The sequence below is a fragment of the Chiloscyllium plagiosum genome, unplaced genomic scaffold, assembly GCF_037043375.1.
Source record: "Chiloscyllium plagiosum isolate Xiang-an unplaced genomic scaffold, Cpla_swu_hap1 HiC_scaffold_47, whole genome shotgun sequence".
Classification (NCBI taxonomy): Eukaryota; Metazoa; Chordata; class Chondrichthyes; order Orectolobiformes; family Hemiscylliidae; genus Chiloscyllium; species Chiloscyllium plagiosum.
Genome location: NW_028270185.1, coordinates 20,857,705 through 20,872,606, shown reverse-complemented (window position 1 = coordinate 20,872,606; position 14,902 = coordinate 20,857,705). Strand labels below are relative to the sequence as shown.

The following is a 14,902-nucleotide window of genomic DNA, read 5'->3' as shown; positions in this document are numbered from 1 at the left end:
CAATTCCTGGAATGGCGGGACTACCTTGCGCTGAAAGACTGGAGCGACTATGCTTGTATACCCTTGAGTTTAGAAGACTGAGAGGGGATCTGATTGAGACATATATAAGATTATTAAAGGATTGGACACTCTGGAGGCAGGAAACATGTTTCCGCTGATGGGTGAGTGCTGAACCAGAGGACACAGCTTAAAAATACAGGGTAGACCATTTAGGACAGAGATGAGGAGAAACTTCTTCACCCAGAGAGTGGTGGCTGTGTGGATGCTCTGCCCCAGAGGGCAGTGGAGGCCTAGTCTCTGGATTAATTTAAGAAAGAGTTGGATAGAGCTCTCAAGGATAGTGGAATCAAGGGTTATGGAGATAAGGCAGGAACAGGATACTGATTAAGGATGATCAGCCATGATCATAATGAATGGTGGTGCAGACTCGAAGGGCAGAATGGCCTACTCCTGCACAGATTGTCTATTGTCCTTTCACCCTAACAGGAAGATACTTTGCCTGGATTCTCGTTATCTCATTTCTGAAGGCTTCTCATTTTCCAGCCGTCTCTTTACCTGCAAACATCTGCCCCCAGTCAGTTTTCGAAAGTTCTTGCCTAATACCATCAAAATTGGCCTTTCTCCAATTTACAACTTCAACTTTTAGATCCAGTCTATCCTTTTCCATCATTATTCTAAATCTAATAGAATTATGGTCGCTGGCCCCAAAGTGCTCCCCCACTGACACCTCAGTCACCTGCCCTGCCTTATTTTGCAAGAGTAGGTCAAGTTTTGCACCTTCTCTAATAGGTACATCCACATACTGAATCAGAAATTGTCTTGTACACATTTATCAAATTCCTGTCCATCTAAACCCTGAACAGTATGGCAGTCCCAGTCTATGGTTGGAAAGTTAAAATCCCCTTCCTTAACCACCCTATTTATCTCCTTACAAGTTTGTTTCTCAATTTCCCTCTGACTGTTAGGGGGTGTATAATACAATCCCAATAAGGTGATCATCCCTTTCTTATTTCTCAGTTCCACCCAAGTAACTTCCCTGAATGTATTTCCAGGAATATACTCCCTCGGCACAGCTGTAATGCTATCCCTTATCAAGAAACACACAGACACACACACACACCATTAAGCTGCCAGTCCTGCCCATCTCTGAGCCACGTTTCTGTAATTCCTATGATATCCCAGTCCCTTGTCCCTAACCATGCCCTGAGTTCATCTGCCTTCCCTGTTAAGACCCTTGCATTGAAATAAATGCACTTTAAATTTCTGCCTAGCTCTCTGTAATCTCCCTTCAGAATCTCAACCTTTTCCCTTCCTATATCGTTTGTTCCAGTGTGGACAATGACCTCTTGCTGGCCCCTCTCCTCCATGAAAACATTCTGCACCCTCTCTGAGACATCCTTGATCCTGGCACCAGGGAAGCAACACACCATTCTGCTTTTTCTCTGCTGGCCACAGAAACGTCTGTCTGTACCTCTGACCCGAGAATCCCCCAACACAATTGATCTCTTGGAACTTGACGTACCCCTCATTTCATTAGAGCCAGTCTCAATACCAGAAACTTGGCTGTTCGTGCTACGTTACCCTGAGAATCCATCACCCCCTACGTTTTCCAAAACAGCATACCTATACTATGGTTCTCTGCTGTGAAAACTGAGGCAAAGTATTGATTTAGCATCTCTCTCATTTCAGTGTTGCCCACTATTAACTCTTCAGTTTCATCGTCCAAGGGACCAACGTTTGCCACTTTTATAATGCTCTTCCCTTTTATATACCTCCTTGAAGCTTTTTTTATGCTTTTTGAGTTTAAGGATAATCCACAGATTCTACAAGCATATTAAGAGCAATTAGGGAGGAGATAGGGCCTCTTAAATATCAAGGAGGTCATCTATGTGTGGAATCACAGGAGATGGGGCGGTAATTAGGTAAACATATGGATCATAATGGAATAGTGTAGGTTAGATGGGCTTCAGATTAGTTTCACAGGTCGGCACAACTTCAAGGGCCGAAAGGCCTGTACTGCCCTGTAACGTTCCATACTTATCTCATATTTCATGTCAGTCTTTACTGTGGAAAAAGACTGAGGCTAGGGAATTCTGAAATAAACATTGATATATTGAATAAATGTCTGCGTAATAGAAGAGGAGGTGCTGGAGGTCTTTGAAAAAAAAAGTGGATAAATCTTGGGGACCTGATCAGTTGTATTCCAGAATGTTGTGGTAAGTTAAGGAAAAGAAATCGCTGGCCCCCTAGCCACAGGTCAAGTGCCAGAGGACTGAAGGATGGCTAATGTTGTGCCTTTATTTAGGAATGGCTGTAAGGAGAAGCCTGGGAACTATAGAATCTAACATCAGTGGGTATGTTGGTTGGAGAGGGTTCTGAGAGAATTTACCTGCATTTGGGGAGTCGGGGACTGTTTCGGGATAGTCAGCATGGCTTTGTGTGTGAGAAGTGGTGTGTCACTAATTTGATTGAGTTTTTTGAGGATGTAACTGAAAAGATTGAGGTCAAAGTGGTGATGTCGTCTACATGGACTTTAGTAAAGCCTTTGACAAATTTCCACTTGGTAGACTGATTACTAAAGTTAGATCACCTGGGATTCGGGGAGAGCTTGCCAATTGGATACAGAACTGGCTTGTTGTTTTTTTAGACTAGATGCCTGTGACCAACAGTGTTCCTCAAGGATCGCTGTTGGGTTCACTGTTGTTTGTCATTTTATATAAAACAATTTGGATAAGAATTTAGAAGGCATGGTTTGTACATTTACAGATGACACCAAATCTGATGATTATAGTCAACAGTGAAGAAGGTTATCAAAGATTACAAAGGAATGTTGATCAGCTGGGTCAGTGGGCTGAGGAGTGGCAGATGGAGTTTAATTTGAATAAATACAGAATGTTGCATTTTGGTCCAGCAAACAAGGAGAAGACTTATGCAGATAATGGTAGGCATATGTAGTTTTGTTAAACAGAGAGACTTGGAGGTTCAGGTACATAGTTCTTTGAAAATTGCTAGAGGGGGTGGTTGAGAAGGTGTTTAGCAGGCTTGCCTTCATTGCTCAGGCCACTGAGTTTTGGAGTGGGACATTATGTTGAGGTCTTATGGAATGTTGGTGATTCCACATTTGGAGTTCTGCTCGACCTGCTATAGGAATAATATTAAATTGGACAGGGTTCAGAAAAGATTTACCAGGATCTTCCCAGGACTGGAGAGTTTGAGTTACAAGGAAAAGCTAAATGGGCTAGGACTTGCTTCACTGGAGCATAGGAGGTTGTGAGGTGACCTTTTTATAGAAGCTTATAAAATCATGAAGGACATAAATAAGGTGAATAGAAAGATCTTTTTCCTAGGGTGGAGGAGTTCAAAACTGGGGGATATATTTTTTAAGGTGAGAAGAGAGAGATTTAAAAGGGATATGAGGGGCAACTTCATCACACGGGGTGGTTTAAATGTGGAATGAAATGTGAGGAACTAGCAAATTTAAAAGATATTTAGACAGCTGCATGAATAGGAAAGGTTTACAAAGCCTAACACAGGCAAATGGAGAAGTCTAGTTTGGGAACCTTGGTCAACATGGATAGTTGGACCAAAGGATCTGTTTATGAGCTCTATGAATCTGACTCTGACAGCATAGGACAGAAGGGCATAGATGGATACAAAGGTGGCAAATGAGTTTCAATGTCAAGAAATGTGAGGCAATCTACTTTGATAGGAAGAACTTTGAAAGCCAATGGTGATACAGTTCTAAGAGGGGTGCAGGAACGGAGGGATCTGGATGTAAATGTCAAAACTGGCAGGGCAGGTAGAGAGAAATGGATAAAGCATACAGTATCCTCAGTTTTATTAATACAGACATAGAATACAAGTGCAAGGAATTAATGCTGAACGTATGTAAAACACTAGGTTTGACCTCATTTGAGAGCGTGTGTACAAACCTGGGTGCACAATTTAAGAACATGAATGCACTGGACTGCATAAAGCTGCTTAGAAGAATAATTCCAAGGGTGAGGAGCTCCAGTGATGAAGATAGGTTGAAGAAGTTGGGACTGCTCTCCTTAGAGAGAAGAAGGCAAAGAGGAGTTATGATAAAGATTTTAAGAATCATGAACTGGCTGATTGGATAATTTATTTAGATGAAAATAATGTGCAAAGGTTTGGGGAGAAAGCAGGAGATTTATGATTCTGAACCCCTTTTAACTGATCAAAGGATCTTTTTAGCAGAATTACTAATAGATACTATTAACAGATTGCGCTCTGCACTGCTTTGATATGGCTGTGATATTTTTGAACATCAGTTAGAAAACAGAAGCAAAAACATCAAGGCCCGCAGCACTTAAAACTACCGATAGGGTCTTCCTCACTTGCTGACTGTCCAGGAACTGACATCACATTTCGATCCAAGATCAGTCCTCATTGTATAAAAATAAAGCCTCCTCTCTATCACTGTTAATCCAGGCTAACGTCTATATTAAAATCGCTTACTGCCAATTCTCCTAATATAGGTAACAATGAGTTGACGGAACAGCGTTGGCTGCTACAGTGTACCAAGTGTAAATTCAAAGAATTCTGACTTGAAGCCGATTGCCCTATAGCAACTTAACCCTAATAGGACCCCAAGAAAATTATGTACGCATTGAATATTGCTTCCCTGAGGATTGCAGACCATTTTTAAAAACCTTTGTAAAGTTGAGCAATTAAACTGACCCTGTATTAAGTGACCATCTTAAAAACTGAAAAAACTATGGATGCTGTAAATCTGAAGCAAAAATGGAAATTGGTGGAAAAGTTCAGCAGGTCTGGCAGCATCTGTGGAGAGAGATCAAAGTTAACATTTCAGGTCAAGTGACCCTCCCTCAGGCCAGCTAGGCCAGCATTATTGCCCATCCCAACTGCCCAGAGAGGAGCGGAGTGTCAACCACATTGCTATGGTCCTGGAGTCACATGTAAGCCAGATCAGGTAAGGACATTAGTGAACTGGGGAGAATGTGGTTTCTGACAATCCACAACAATTTCATGATCATCATTTGACTCCAATTCAATAAACGTCTGGAAGTAGAAGTTCCACCGTCTGCCATAGTGGATTTGAACCCAGGTCCCCAGAACATTACCTGGGTCTCTGAATTAATAGTCTAGCAATAATACCACTAGGCCATTGCCTCCCCTTTTTAAAATGTCCCATTTTCCCCTTTAAAGTTTCAATGATTACATGAACATCTTACTAAGTTGTGAAGACTTTATTTCCATGGATTAATATTTCGTTATTAGCTGATCTTGCCTTATTTCAATGCATTTTATGACTTTTCCAGGTACTGGTGAAAAACTAGACACTGAAGTCCTGGACCCCTACAGTAGTCAAAAACAGCCACCTAGTTATTCTATTCCAATTTTCCAGCTCTTGGCTCATAGCCTTGTATGACTTGGCATCACAGGTGACATCTAAATACTACTTCAATGTTATGAGGGTTTTATATGCAATGAGTTCAAGATTCCCACCACTTTCTGGGTGGGAAAAGCTTTCCTCTCAATTTCTGTTACCTTCTGCCTCTTAATTTAAAATCTGTGCCCCCTGGTTATTGATCTCTCCATCAAGGGAAAGGTCACTTCCTGTCTGCAGTATCTATCTCCATAATTTTAAATATCTCGGTCATGGTCCCCTCTTAATCATCTCTGCTGTAAAGAAAACAGCCTCAGTTTGTCCAATTTCTCTTCATACTGAAATGCTCCAGCCCAGGTAACATCCCGGTAAATCTTCTGCACATCCTCTCCAATGCTATCGCATCGGTCCTATAATGTCGATTCCAGAACTGCACATAATACTCTAGCTGTGACCTGAGCAACAGCCTGAATATTGTTGATTGATTGCTTCTCACCTTTGTTCTCCAGCACCTTTTAATACACTCAGTGGATAATGATTGCCTGCACCCTTGGTCCACAGAAGTCTCTGTCAGTGAAATGTCAGTGTTGCCACACCATTATCACCAGTCTCTATCTAACTCACAAGACACTTAAGCGCTTCAATATTGCAATAGTTTTTTTTATTCATTTGTGGGTGTTGGTGGCTGACCAGCATTTATTGCCCATCCTAGTTGCCCTTGAGAGGGTGGTGGTGAGCTGCCTTCTTGAATTGTTGCAGTCCACCTGCTGTGAATTGACCCACAATACCATGAGAGAGGGAATTCCAGGATTTTGATCCAGTGACCGTGAAGTAACAGCGATATGTTTCCAAGTTAGGATGTTGAGTTGGAGGGGAACTTGCTGATGGTGATGTTCCCATGTGTCTGCTGCCCTTGTTCTTCGGGGTAGAAGTGGTTGTAGGTTCAGAAGATGCTGTCTAAGGATTTTTGAATTTCTACAGTGCATCTTGTAGATGGTCCACACTGCTGCTCCTGAGCATTGGTGATGGAGGGAGTGGATACTTGTGGATGCTGTGCCAATGAAGTGGCTTACTTTGTCCTGAATGATGTCAAGCTTCTTGAGTATTATTGGAACTGCACTCGTCCAGGTAAGTGGGGAGTATTCCATCACACTACGGACTTCTGCCTTGTAGATAGTGGACAGGCTTTGGGGTTTCAGGATGTGAGTTACTCACGACAGTATTCCTCGCCTCTGACCTGTTTTTGTAGCCACTGTGTTTATGTGGGGAGTCCAGATTATGCCAGATTACTGTGCTTGGATGAACACTGCCATCTTCTGCATCTTGGGGCTGTCAGCTTGCTTTCCTAGTGCTGACACATTTTCACTTGCATGAATGCTCATAATATCTGTGCATTGCTTTTGCTGCTTAGTGCAGACAGAAAGCCAGGTAGCACATCATGGCTACAAGACATTTCAATCTGACAAGGACCGCGCAGGAACACCACCACCTGCACATTCATCTGTAAGCCATTTCCCCCTTCTGACTTAGAAATATATTGTCATTCCTTCAGTTTCGCTCTCCCTAACAGCACTGTGGGTCTACCTACTGCACATAGACTGCAATGGTTCAAGGGGGCGGTTTACCACCACTTTCTCGAGGGCAACTAGATGGCCCAGCCAATGATGCCGTTGACTCATGAATGGTTTCTTTTTAATTACTGACACAGGAGATAATGACTGAAGAGCGCAACTCTAAAACGAAACATGGAATCTACAGGAAGTGGGTTTTCTTGAGTCACTACCGCCCTGGTGAAAGGGATGAATTGAGTGAGATGGAAGTGGCTGAGAGCTATTAATGGTGGTGCTGGAGCAAAAAAGATAGTGAGGCATGCCCAGTGAGTACATAAAGGTGCAGAGGGCAGAAAGACTTAGTCGTTTGGGAGTTTGAGGTGAGATTCATTGAGCAAAGATGATGCATTCCACACAGAGTGGTAGACCAGTTGCCTTAGTGTGTGGTGTGCACAGTGGCAGAGTGAGTTTGAGATGGAGCTTATCAATGCAGAGCACGGAACGCCATTGAATTTCTTTCTACATTGCTAAGTGGGGTGTTTTTTCATTGCACTATCCCAGATGCCTATCTCTGTCACTCTGGCAGCATCTGATGCCATTGCCTCTTTTGGAAATCTTTGGTAAAGAACACATCCCTCTATCCACTACCTCATCTAACAGGAACTGTCAGGTCCTAGACTGTGAACTGGGGCTCCAATTTCTATTTCTAACTCATCCTTCATAATGACCGTCAAGTTGTAAGTTCCTGACTTAAGCATTTGAACTAATGTGCAGCTGGGCTTTAAAACTTGACATCTTTTGATGTCAAAACCAGAAAGCCCTGCCAGCAGGGACCACTTCCACCTCTGCAACTGCCCAATCCAACAAGAAGTGTACAGTGGGTCCTGTATGCATGTTGATGAGGTGAAGAGCAGTAGATTGTGAGAGAAAAGTCTCCATAGCCCACTGAGGGAAACACTCAATGAAACTGTCCATAAATGACACTTCAACAAAATATGGGAGGGTGCACCCATGATTTTGTATCTAAAATCTACTTTAGTGTGCATTTTGTTGGGGGGGGGGGGAATATAAAGGAAGCAACTAAGAACTTAAGTAAGAAATTAGGTGGGCTAACTTAGGCAATGAAATGTTCTTGGCAGGTAGGATTGAAGAGAATCCCAAGACATTTTATTTATTTGTATGTTAGGAGCATATGTTTGTAGGTAAGTCCTTTCAAGAACAAAAGAGGGAATTTATGCATGGAGCCAGAGGAAGTAGGTACTCTTTTAATCAGTACTGTGCATTGGAATTCACCAAGAAAAAGGCTATGGATGATAAGATGAGGGAAGGTATGTTAATATTCTAGGGCATGTTGATATTGAGCTGGGTTGGGTATCTTAGAAAATAGGGAGGAAGAGCAAAATATTAAGGTAGATAAGTCCCCAGGCCTCTACTGAGGGAGTCAAGGGAGGAGATTGATTAGATTAGATTAGATTAGATTACTTAGTGTGGAAATAGGCCCTTGGCCCAACAAGTCCACACCGACCCGCCGAAGCGCAACCCACCCATACCCCTACATTTACGCCTTTTAACCTAACACTACGGGCAATTTAGCATGGCCAATTCACCTAACCCGCACATCTTTGTGACTGTGGGAGGAAACTGGAGCACCCGGAGGAAACCCATGCAGACACGGGGAGAATGTGCAAACTTCACACAGTCAGTCGCCTGAGTCGGGAATTGAACCCGGGTCTCTGGCGCTGTGAGATTGCTCGGGCCTTGACAGATCTTTGTCATATGTGAGGTCCTAGAAGACTGGAGAATAACAGATATTGTTCCTTTACTTCAGAAGGGCAGTGGGATAAAGCCATGAAGTTATAAGCCAGTGAGCCTTACGTCAGTGGTAGGGAAATTATTGGAGAAAATGCTTAAGATCAGAATTTACTTGTATTTGGAAAATAATGGATTTGTTAGGAATAGTCAGCATAGCTTAGTGCAGGGGAGGTTTTGTCTTAAACTTGAGCTTTTGAGGAAAGGGGAGTGGATGCTGTCTACATGAACTTGGTTAAAGGTCCCATATAGGCTGATCCAGAAGATTAAGTCATTTGTGATCCATGGGAGTTGGTAAGTTGGCTACAAAATTGGCTTGGCCACAGAAGACAGAGGGTAATTGTGGAAGGGTATTTTTCTGACTGGAGGTCTGCAACCTGTGGCGTTCCACAATGATCAGTGCTGGGGCTCTGTCTGTTCTACATATAAATGATTTGGATGAAAACATAGGTGGTCTGATTAGTAAGTTTTCAGATGGCATGAAAATAGGTGGAGTTGTGGATAGTGAGGAAGGTTATCAAAGGATATAGATTAGTTGGAAAGTTGGTCAAGACAAATGGCAGAAGTAATCTGACAAGTGTAAGGTGAGGCATTTTGGGAGGTTGAATGTAATAGGATAGTTTGCAGTAAATGGCAGGATCTTTTAGGAGCAGAGGACTCTTTAGGTGTGAGTCTGTAACTCCAAAATTGGAAAGGCAAGTGGGGGAATAGGGTAGAAGTGAAGGCATGCTTGCCTTCATTTGAGGCTTTGAGTATAAAAGTTAGTAAGTCATGTTGCAGCTGTATAAAAGTTTTTAGTTGGCCACATTGAGTGTTAGGTGCAGTTTTGGTTGCTGTACTAAAGGAAGGATTTGGAGGCTTGGGAGAGGGCACAAAATAAGTTTACCAGGATGTTACCTGGATTGGATTGGTATATATTAGCTATAAGGGCAGGTTGGAAAAACTTGGATTGTTTTCACCACAGCGTCAGAGATTGAGGGTCATCTGATGGAAGTACATAAAATTGAGGCATAGATGTGTTAAGTGCTAGGGTGAACAGCGAAATGTTTACAGGAGATGTGTGAGGCAAGTCGGTTTTTCTCCACAGAGGGTGTTGGGAGCCTGGACAGTTGCCAGGGTAGAATTGATAGAAGCAGAAATGATAACAAAGTTTAAGAGGCACTTAGACACACAAGTATCAACAAAGGGATGCAGACCATCTGAGGGTAGACAAGATTATGGTTGGTACAGTCATGATGGGCCTGTTTCAATGCTGAACTACTAAACGTTGATCACCTTACTAGTGCTAAATGAGGCAAACCATTGGCAAGTGACTTGTGTTTGAAATATGCTCTCTGCAGAATGAGGAAATTGCCAAAAATTTCAACATTTTGTGTAAAAGTTGCAAAAAAGTCTACACTTAAAACTAAAGTGTCTTGTATGCTGCAATACCAAGATTAATGATTGTTTTGTACTACTTGGTTAAGTTTGCTTTTTAAACAGTATCTCTACTACTTTTTATTATCATTCTAGCTCCCCTTTTAAAAATGGAGTCAATACAGCCAGCCGTTTATGCAAGGCTGCTAAGCTGTATTCCTTTCGACGTGTAGCAAAGGAAATGAACAGACAGGATTTGCTGGACCTGTCAACATGTCATGAAGCCAAGGTAAATAAAAGTTTCCACGTACAGAAAGAAATGTTCAAGTTTGAGGTGTTTATGTTTAAACAATGGGCAAGTTAGATAATTTAATGACTTTCCCATTGTTTAAATATAAAAAAGGTACATATGATCAGTTGCTATGCGAGGTTCCCCAATTTATTCTAGTTCCAGATGGGATTTCATAAATTGTCATGTTCCTGGGGAGGAGAGATGAACTGGCGCCCTCCTTTACTCTGGTCCCAACAAGGTTTCTTTCTCCCAGACCAAATAAATGTTGTGTTTTAAAAGGAACCAATTTAACCAGGTTTTCTGAATAAATGGAAGAGTAAGTTTATTAGTCACTAAACACAAGAAGGCTTTATAAAGTAGCACACATGCATGTCGATGAGAGGTGAGTCCAAAAAAGATAAAAGGTTAAACGATATTTGAATCAGACTTTAGTTCCATGAAGGACATTGCAACAACTTTGGGTGATACCAGTAACACCGGTGTTGGTATGCAAGTAATTTATTTCAATATAAAAATAAACCGAGTTAGAGAAACACAATAAGTGTGGCAGCATCTGTAGAGAGAAAACTGTTAACATTTCAAGTAGAGAGACGAAGCTGCAGTTGAAACATTGAACTCAGTTTGCTCTATATGGATGCTGCCAGAATTGCTGTGGCTCCAGTATTTTTTTTGTTTGATTGCTTGCATCCACAGTTCTTTTGTTTTATTGATTTCAATAAGGTTGGTTCTGCAGGTTGATTGGGCGACCTTTATCTTTCAATTGAGATTTCACTTGCTTTCTGGCTTCCAGCAAGGAGATGGAGAATTGCAGCTGCAACACGGATGATTTGGGATTTTTTGACCCTCAAAGCATGCGCCATTGCCAACTGTCCTTTAATCCTTTGGTCTTTTGTATTCTTGAAAGGGGAAAACAAAAGTCTGCTGTCCAGACTGCTCTTGGTTTCCCATCATGCCCATGTCTGACCTCTCCAGGAGATTGCACTGCAAACTGGCATTTCTCCCTTCTGAAGTCCTGTTGAAACTCCCTTTACAGCCATCGGGTGTGCATTCCATGACCTCCCTCAAGGCTGATGATGACCCACACAGGCCTGCCAGGCAGTCACTGAATTACATTGCTCAGAATTTACATTCTCAATCATTAATTTGGCTGCACATCCTCTTTGTTTTAAAATAAAAGAAAGCACATAATTAAAAGTTCAGTTTATCCTTGGATGATCTGTGGATATGATCTTTTGTTATGACCCTACAATAGAGTCAAAGAACTTCATTGATCCCACTTTCAAAGTAGAATTGGCTGAAATTGTTTTCTGTTATTAATTTTTTGATTAAATTCTCTGCAGTGTGTAAACAGGCCTTATGGAGCCCACAAGTCCTGTTTGGGTCTGACTTAAATATCTGTGCACATTTTTAGTGGTAATTCTCTAACAGTTTATAATTGATCCTATAATAAAAGCACTTTTTTAAAGCCATTAGGCTCCCAAAAACAACAAAGGTGAAAAAGATATTCAAAATGATCAACATGCCAGATCTCTCTAATCACCAGTAATTGATTTATCTATTTCATCTTCCCCAAATACATCAAAGCTGGGAGTAATTGTCTGTTGTAACAATCAGTGTAGTACTTAATCCAACAGTAAAAGGGAACACTCAAGTGACTTTGGTGAATTTTCCAATCGTTCCCAAGTCTTACCCCTGAGATGAAGACGATCCTTGCACTTTGCATGTCATTTGAAATCCTGAATCTCAATCAGTAGTCTCCCTGGTTTAACTTGTATCATTTCCAATATTAAAGTTAGTGTTCTGAATTGAGTCTTTCCCCTTCGGCTAGATTTCTCAATTAGGTATGTTAAGTGATTAAAGTGTTTTGCGAGCATTTTGAACTCTTTATTTGGCATATTGCATAGAAACTTAAGTTTAGCAAAAGAGACAAGTATCTATCATGTTTAAAGACTGAAAAACTGTTTCAATTACATTTTGTGTGCTTTGTTATTTTAATATTTTTTTTAAAAATCCTATTCGCCAATTTCATTACTATGACTTCAAGACCCTACACTATAATACTTATATATTCCAACAACAGTTTAGTGAAGCTGAATGCTCCAAGTTGTAACTGGTCTAATGCTTGTTAATGTATTTTATTTCTGTCTCTCCAAACCAAACCTTTGCTTTTATCTGAGTAAATTTGGTGTCATCCCAGGCTGGAGCCAATATTCTATTTGAGATAATGTTTCAGTGTGTGATTTTTGAGAACTTGACATTAAGACGCTTTAATTATCTACTACTTAACTTGTTTTGCTTGAAAAATGATAAAATTCAGTTTGTACTGATCATTATTTGAATTTCCAATAGCTTTACTGTCTATCAACCCTTTGTGGTAACAACTTCAAGGCTATTGGATTTGGGGCAATCTAACATGGACTATTTGGACTGAAGGGTCTGTTTCCATGCTGTATAACTCTAGCAACGAAACAGTTTTCTATTTAATCAATAGAATTATTCCATTTTACCCTAACAAAACAAATCACTTAACTCCAACTGAAAGTGGAAGCTCATGTCGAACACATTGCCCTCCCATTTGTTTTTTTTTAAATCCTTAATTTTATTAATTTTTATACCAGTCTCTCTCAATGCTAAATTCTGTTTTCAAAACTATAATGTACACATGATGTTATATGTACTGCAAGAACCTCTTCTTCAGGATAATTTTAGCCAGAGACAGCAGTATTCAAACTGGTAAATGGGAATCTGTAGCGTAATCACCTTCCATTATTTGTAGTTCTAGAGGAACTGGATGCTTTGGCAACCGTAAATGCTGCTTGCATGTCCGACCTATATAACCATCAAGGCAGATTTGCAGTCAGAAAGCACTTAAGTAAATTTGAACAACTACATGTGCATTTTTATGTCACTGCTGAAAAAACTCAGGCATACAAAATATAAAAAGGGTTACCAGTACCAGGTGGGCCTTTTTTTGGGGGGGGGGCTTGTTAACATCTCAAAAACCTTGTAAATCTGTTCTGTTAACTGTAGCAAACTTATTTAAGCAAATGTAAAGAAGAATCTTTTATTAGTGATCTTAGTATTGCTTTCCTGACACATTTGTTAGTGCACTCCTGTATTTTAGAATTGACCTCTAATGATTGCACATACCTATTCTAGATGAATGCCAAAACCTACCAAGAAGCTAAGGGTATCCTAAATTATCATTTCATATCCACTGGAGCAGGGCCATGGCCACAGAAGCAACTTGTTGACAACTTCAGCAAATAAATCTCATTGCACTGAAAAAGAATTATGGATTTTTTTTACTGTTGCTATAAGATAGATCATTTTTCCATTTTGTTTAACGCGTTTAAAATTATTGTGAATTTTTTTTCTAAAGGGCATCCAGATTAATGGGTGCTTTCTGGTCTAACATTGAAATTGTTTCAGACTAGAGGTGGAATTAATAAAATCTTTGTACCTCATTCAAATAAAGATGTTACAATGTTCTGACTATATTGTGCTGGCTAGAGTGTGGTTATAATGAAAGTAAATTCTATTTTTCCAACCTTCCTTCAACAGATTAGTTTAAGTTGTCATAAAAACATTAGTTACTGTCCAATTTGGGAAATCAGATCAAACTGTTAAAGTGAAGTCTGTCCTCAAGTTTTTGGAACAGGAAAAATGCATCAACTCTTGCACCATTGAATAATTGATCTGAGTCTTAACTCTATATGCTCAGGTTTGTCCCATCTCTCTCATAACAATTGAGTAAATGTACTCCAAATGTGATTGGGTCCTCATCAAGCACCTTTAAAAACTTGCTCCCTCTACCACCGACACACAGTGGCAGCAATAGTACATGCCATCTACATTGTGCTCTCAAAAACTCACCCAGGCTGCACCTTTCAAACCCACAACATCTAACACTGAGGAAAACGAGAGCAGCAAATATGAGCCACCATCAACCAGTTCCCCTGCAAGCCCCATGCCATCCTGACTTAGAAATATATCATAGTTTCTTCAGCATCACTGGGACTAAATCCTAGAACTCTTTTCCCAACAGCATTGACATAGACAAATTCTAATAGCGGAAGAAACCGGTACAATTTAAAGACATACAGGTTTGGGGAAAAGGCAGGAAAGTTGAGCTAAGGATTATCAGATCAGCCATGATTCCATTGAATGGTGGAGCAGACTTGATGGGCTGAATGGCCTATGTCTGCTCTATCTTATGCATTTATAGCACTGTGGGCTTAGCTGCACAATATGAACTCCAACAATTAGTTGGCTCACCACCAACTTCTCCAGAGCAATTAGGGATGGGCAGTAAACATGCACATCCTGGGACAGAACAAATAAAAGTAAAATGAGTTTGCTTCATTTTATAATTCGTCATTAAATGGTACAGCAGTTGGAGATAGTTGTATCAGTGTTCAGTCAGCTGAGTTATGACAGCACAGTGATTGCTTAAGGGGTGGTAACATCTTTCAATATGTTTAACAAATTATTAGTTTTGGAAAGCTTTCAAGTAAGGGATAA

General features: G+C 40.6%; 1 protein-coding gene across 1 annotated transcript in view; it reads left to right on the top strand.

Moving 5' to 3' along the window:
• LOC122542896 (adenosine deaminase domain-containing protein 1-like) overlaps positions 1-14,534 on the top strand; it is an 89,798-nt gene extending 75,264 nt beyond the window's left edge. Inside the window, exons 11-12 of the mRNA XM_043681025.2 lie at positions 10,243-10,375; positions 13,538-14,534. Of these exons, the coding sequence (XP_043536960.1) occupies positions 10,243-10,375; positions 13,538-13,648 (244 nt within the window). The 3' untranslated portion in view covers positions 13,649-14,534. The remainder of the gene's footprint in view (positions 1-10,242; positions 10,376-13,537) is intronic.
• The last annotated feature ends 368 nt before the right edge of the window (positions 14,535-14,902 follow it).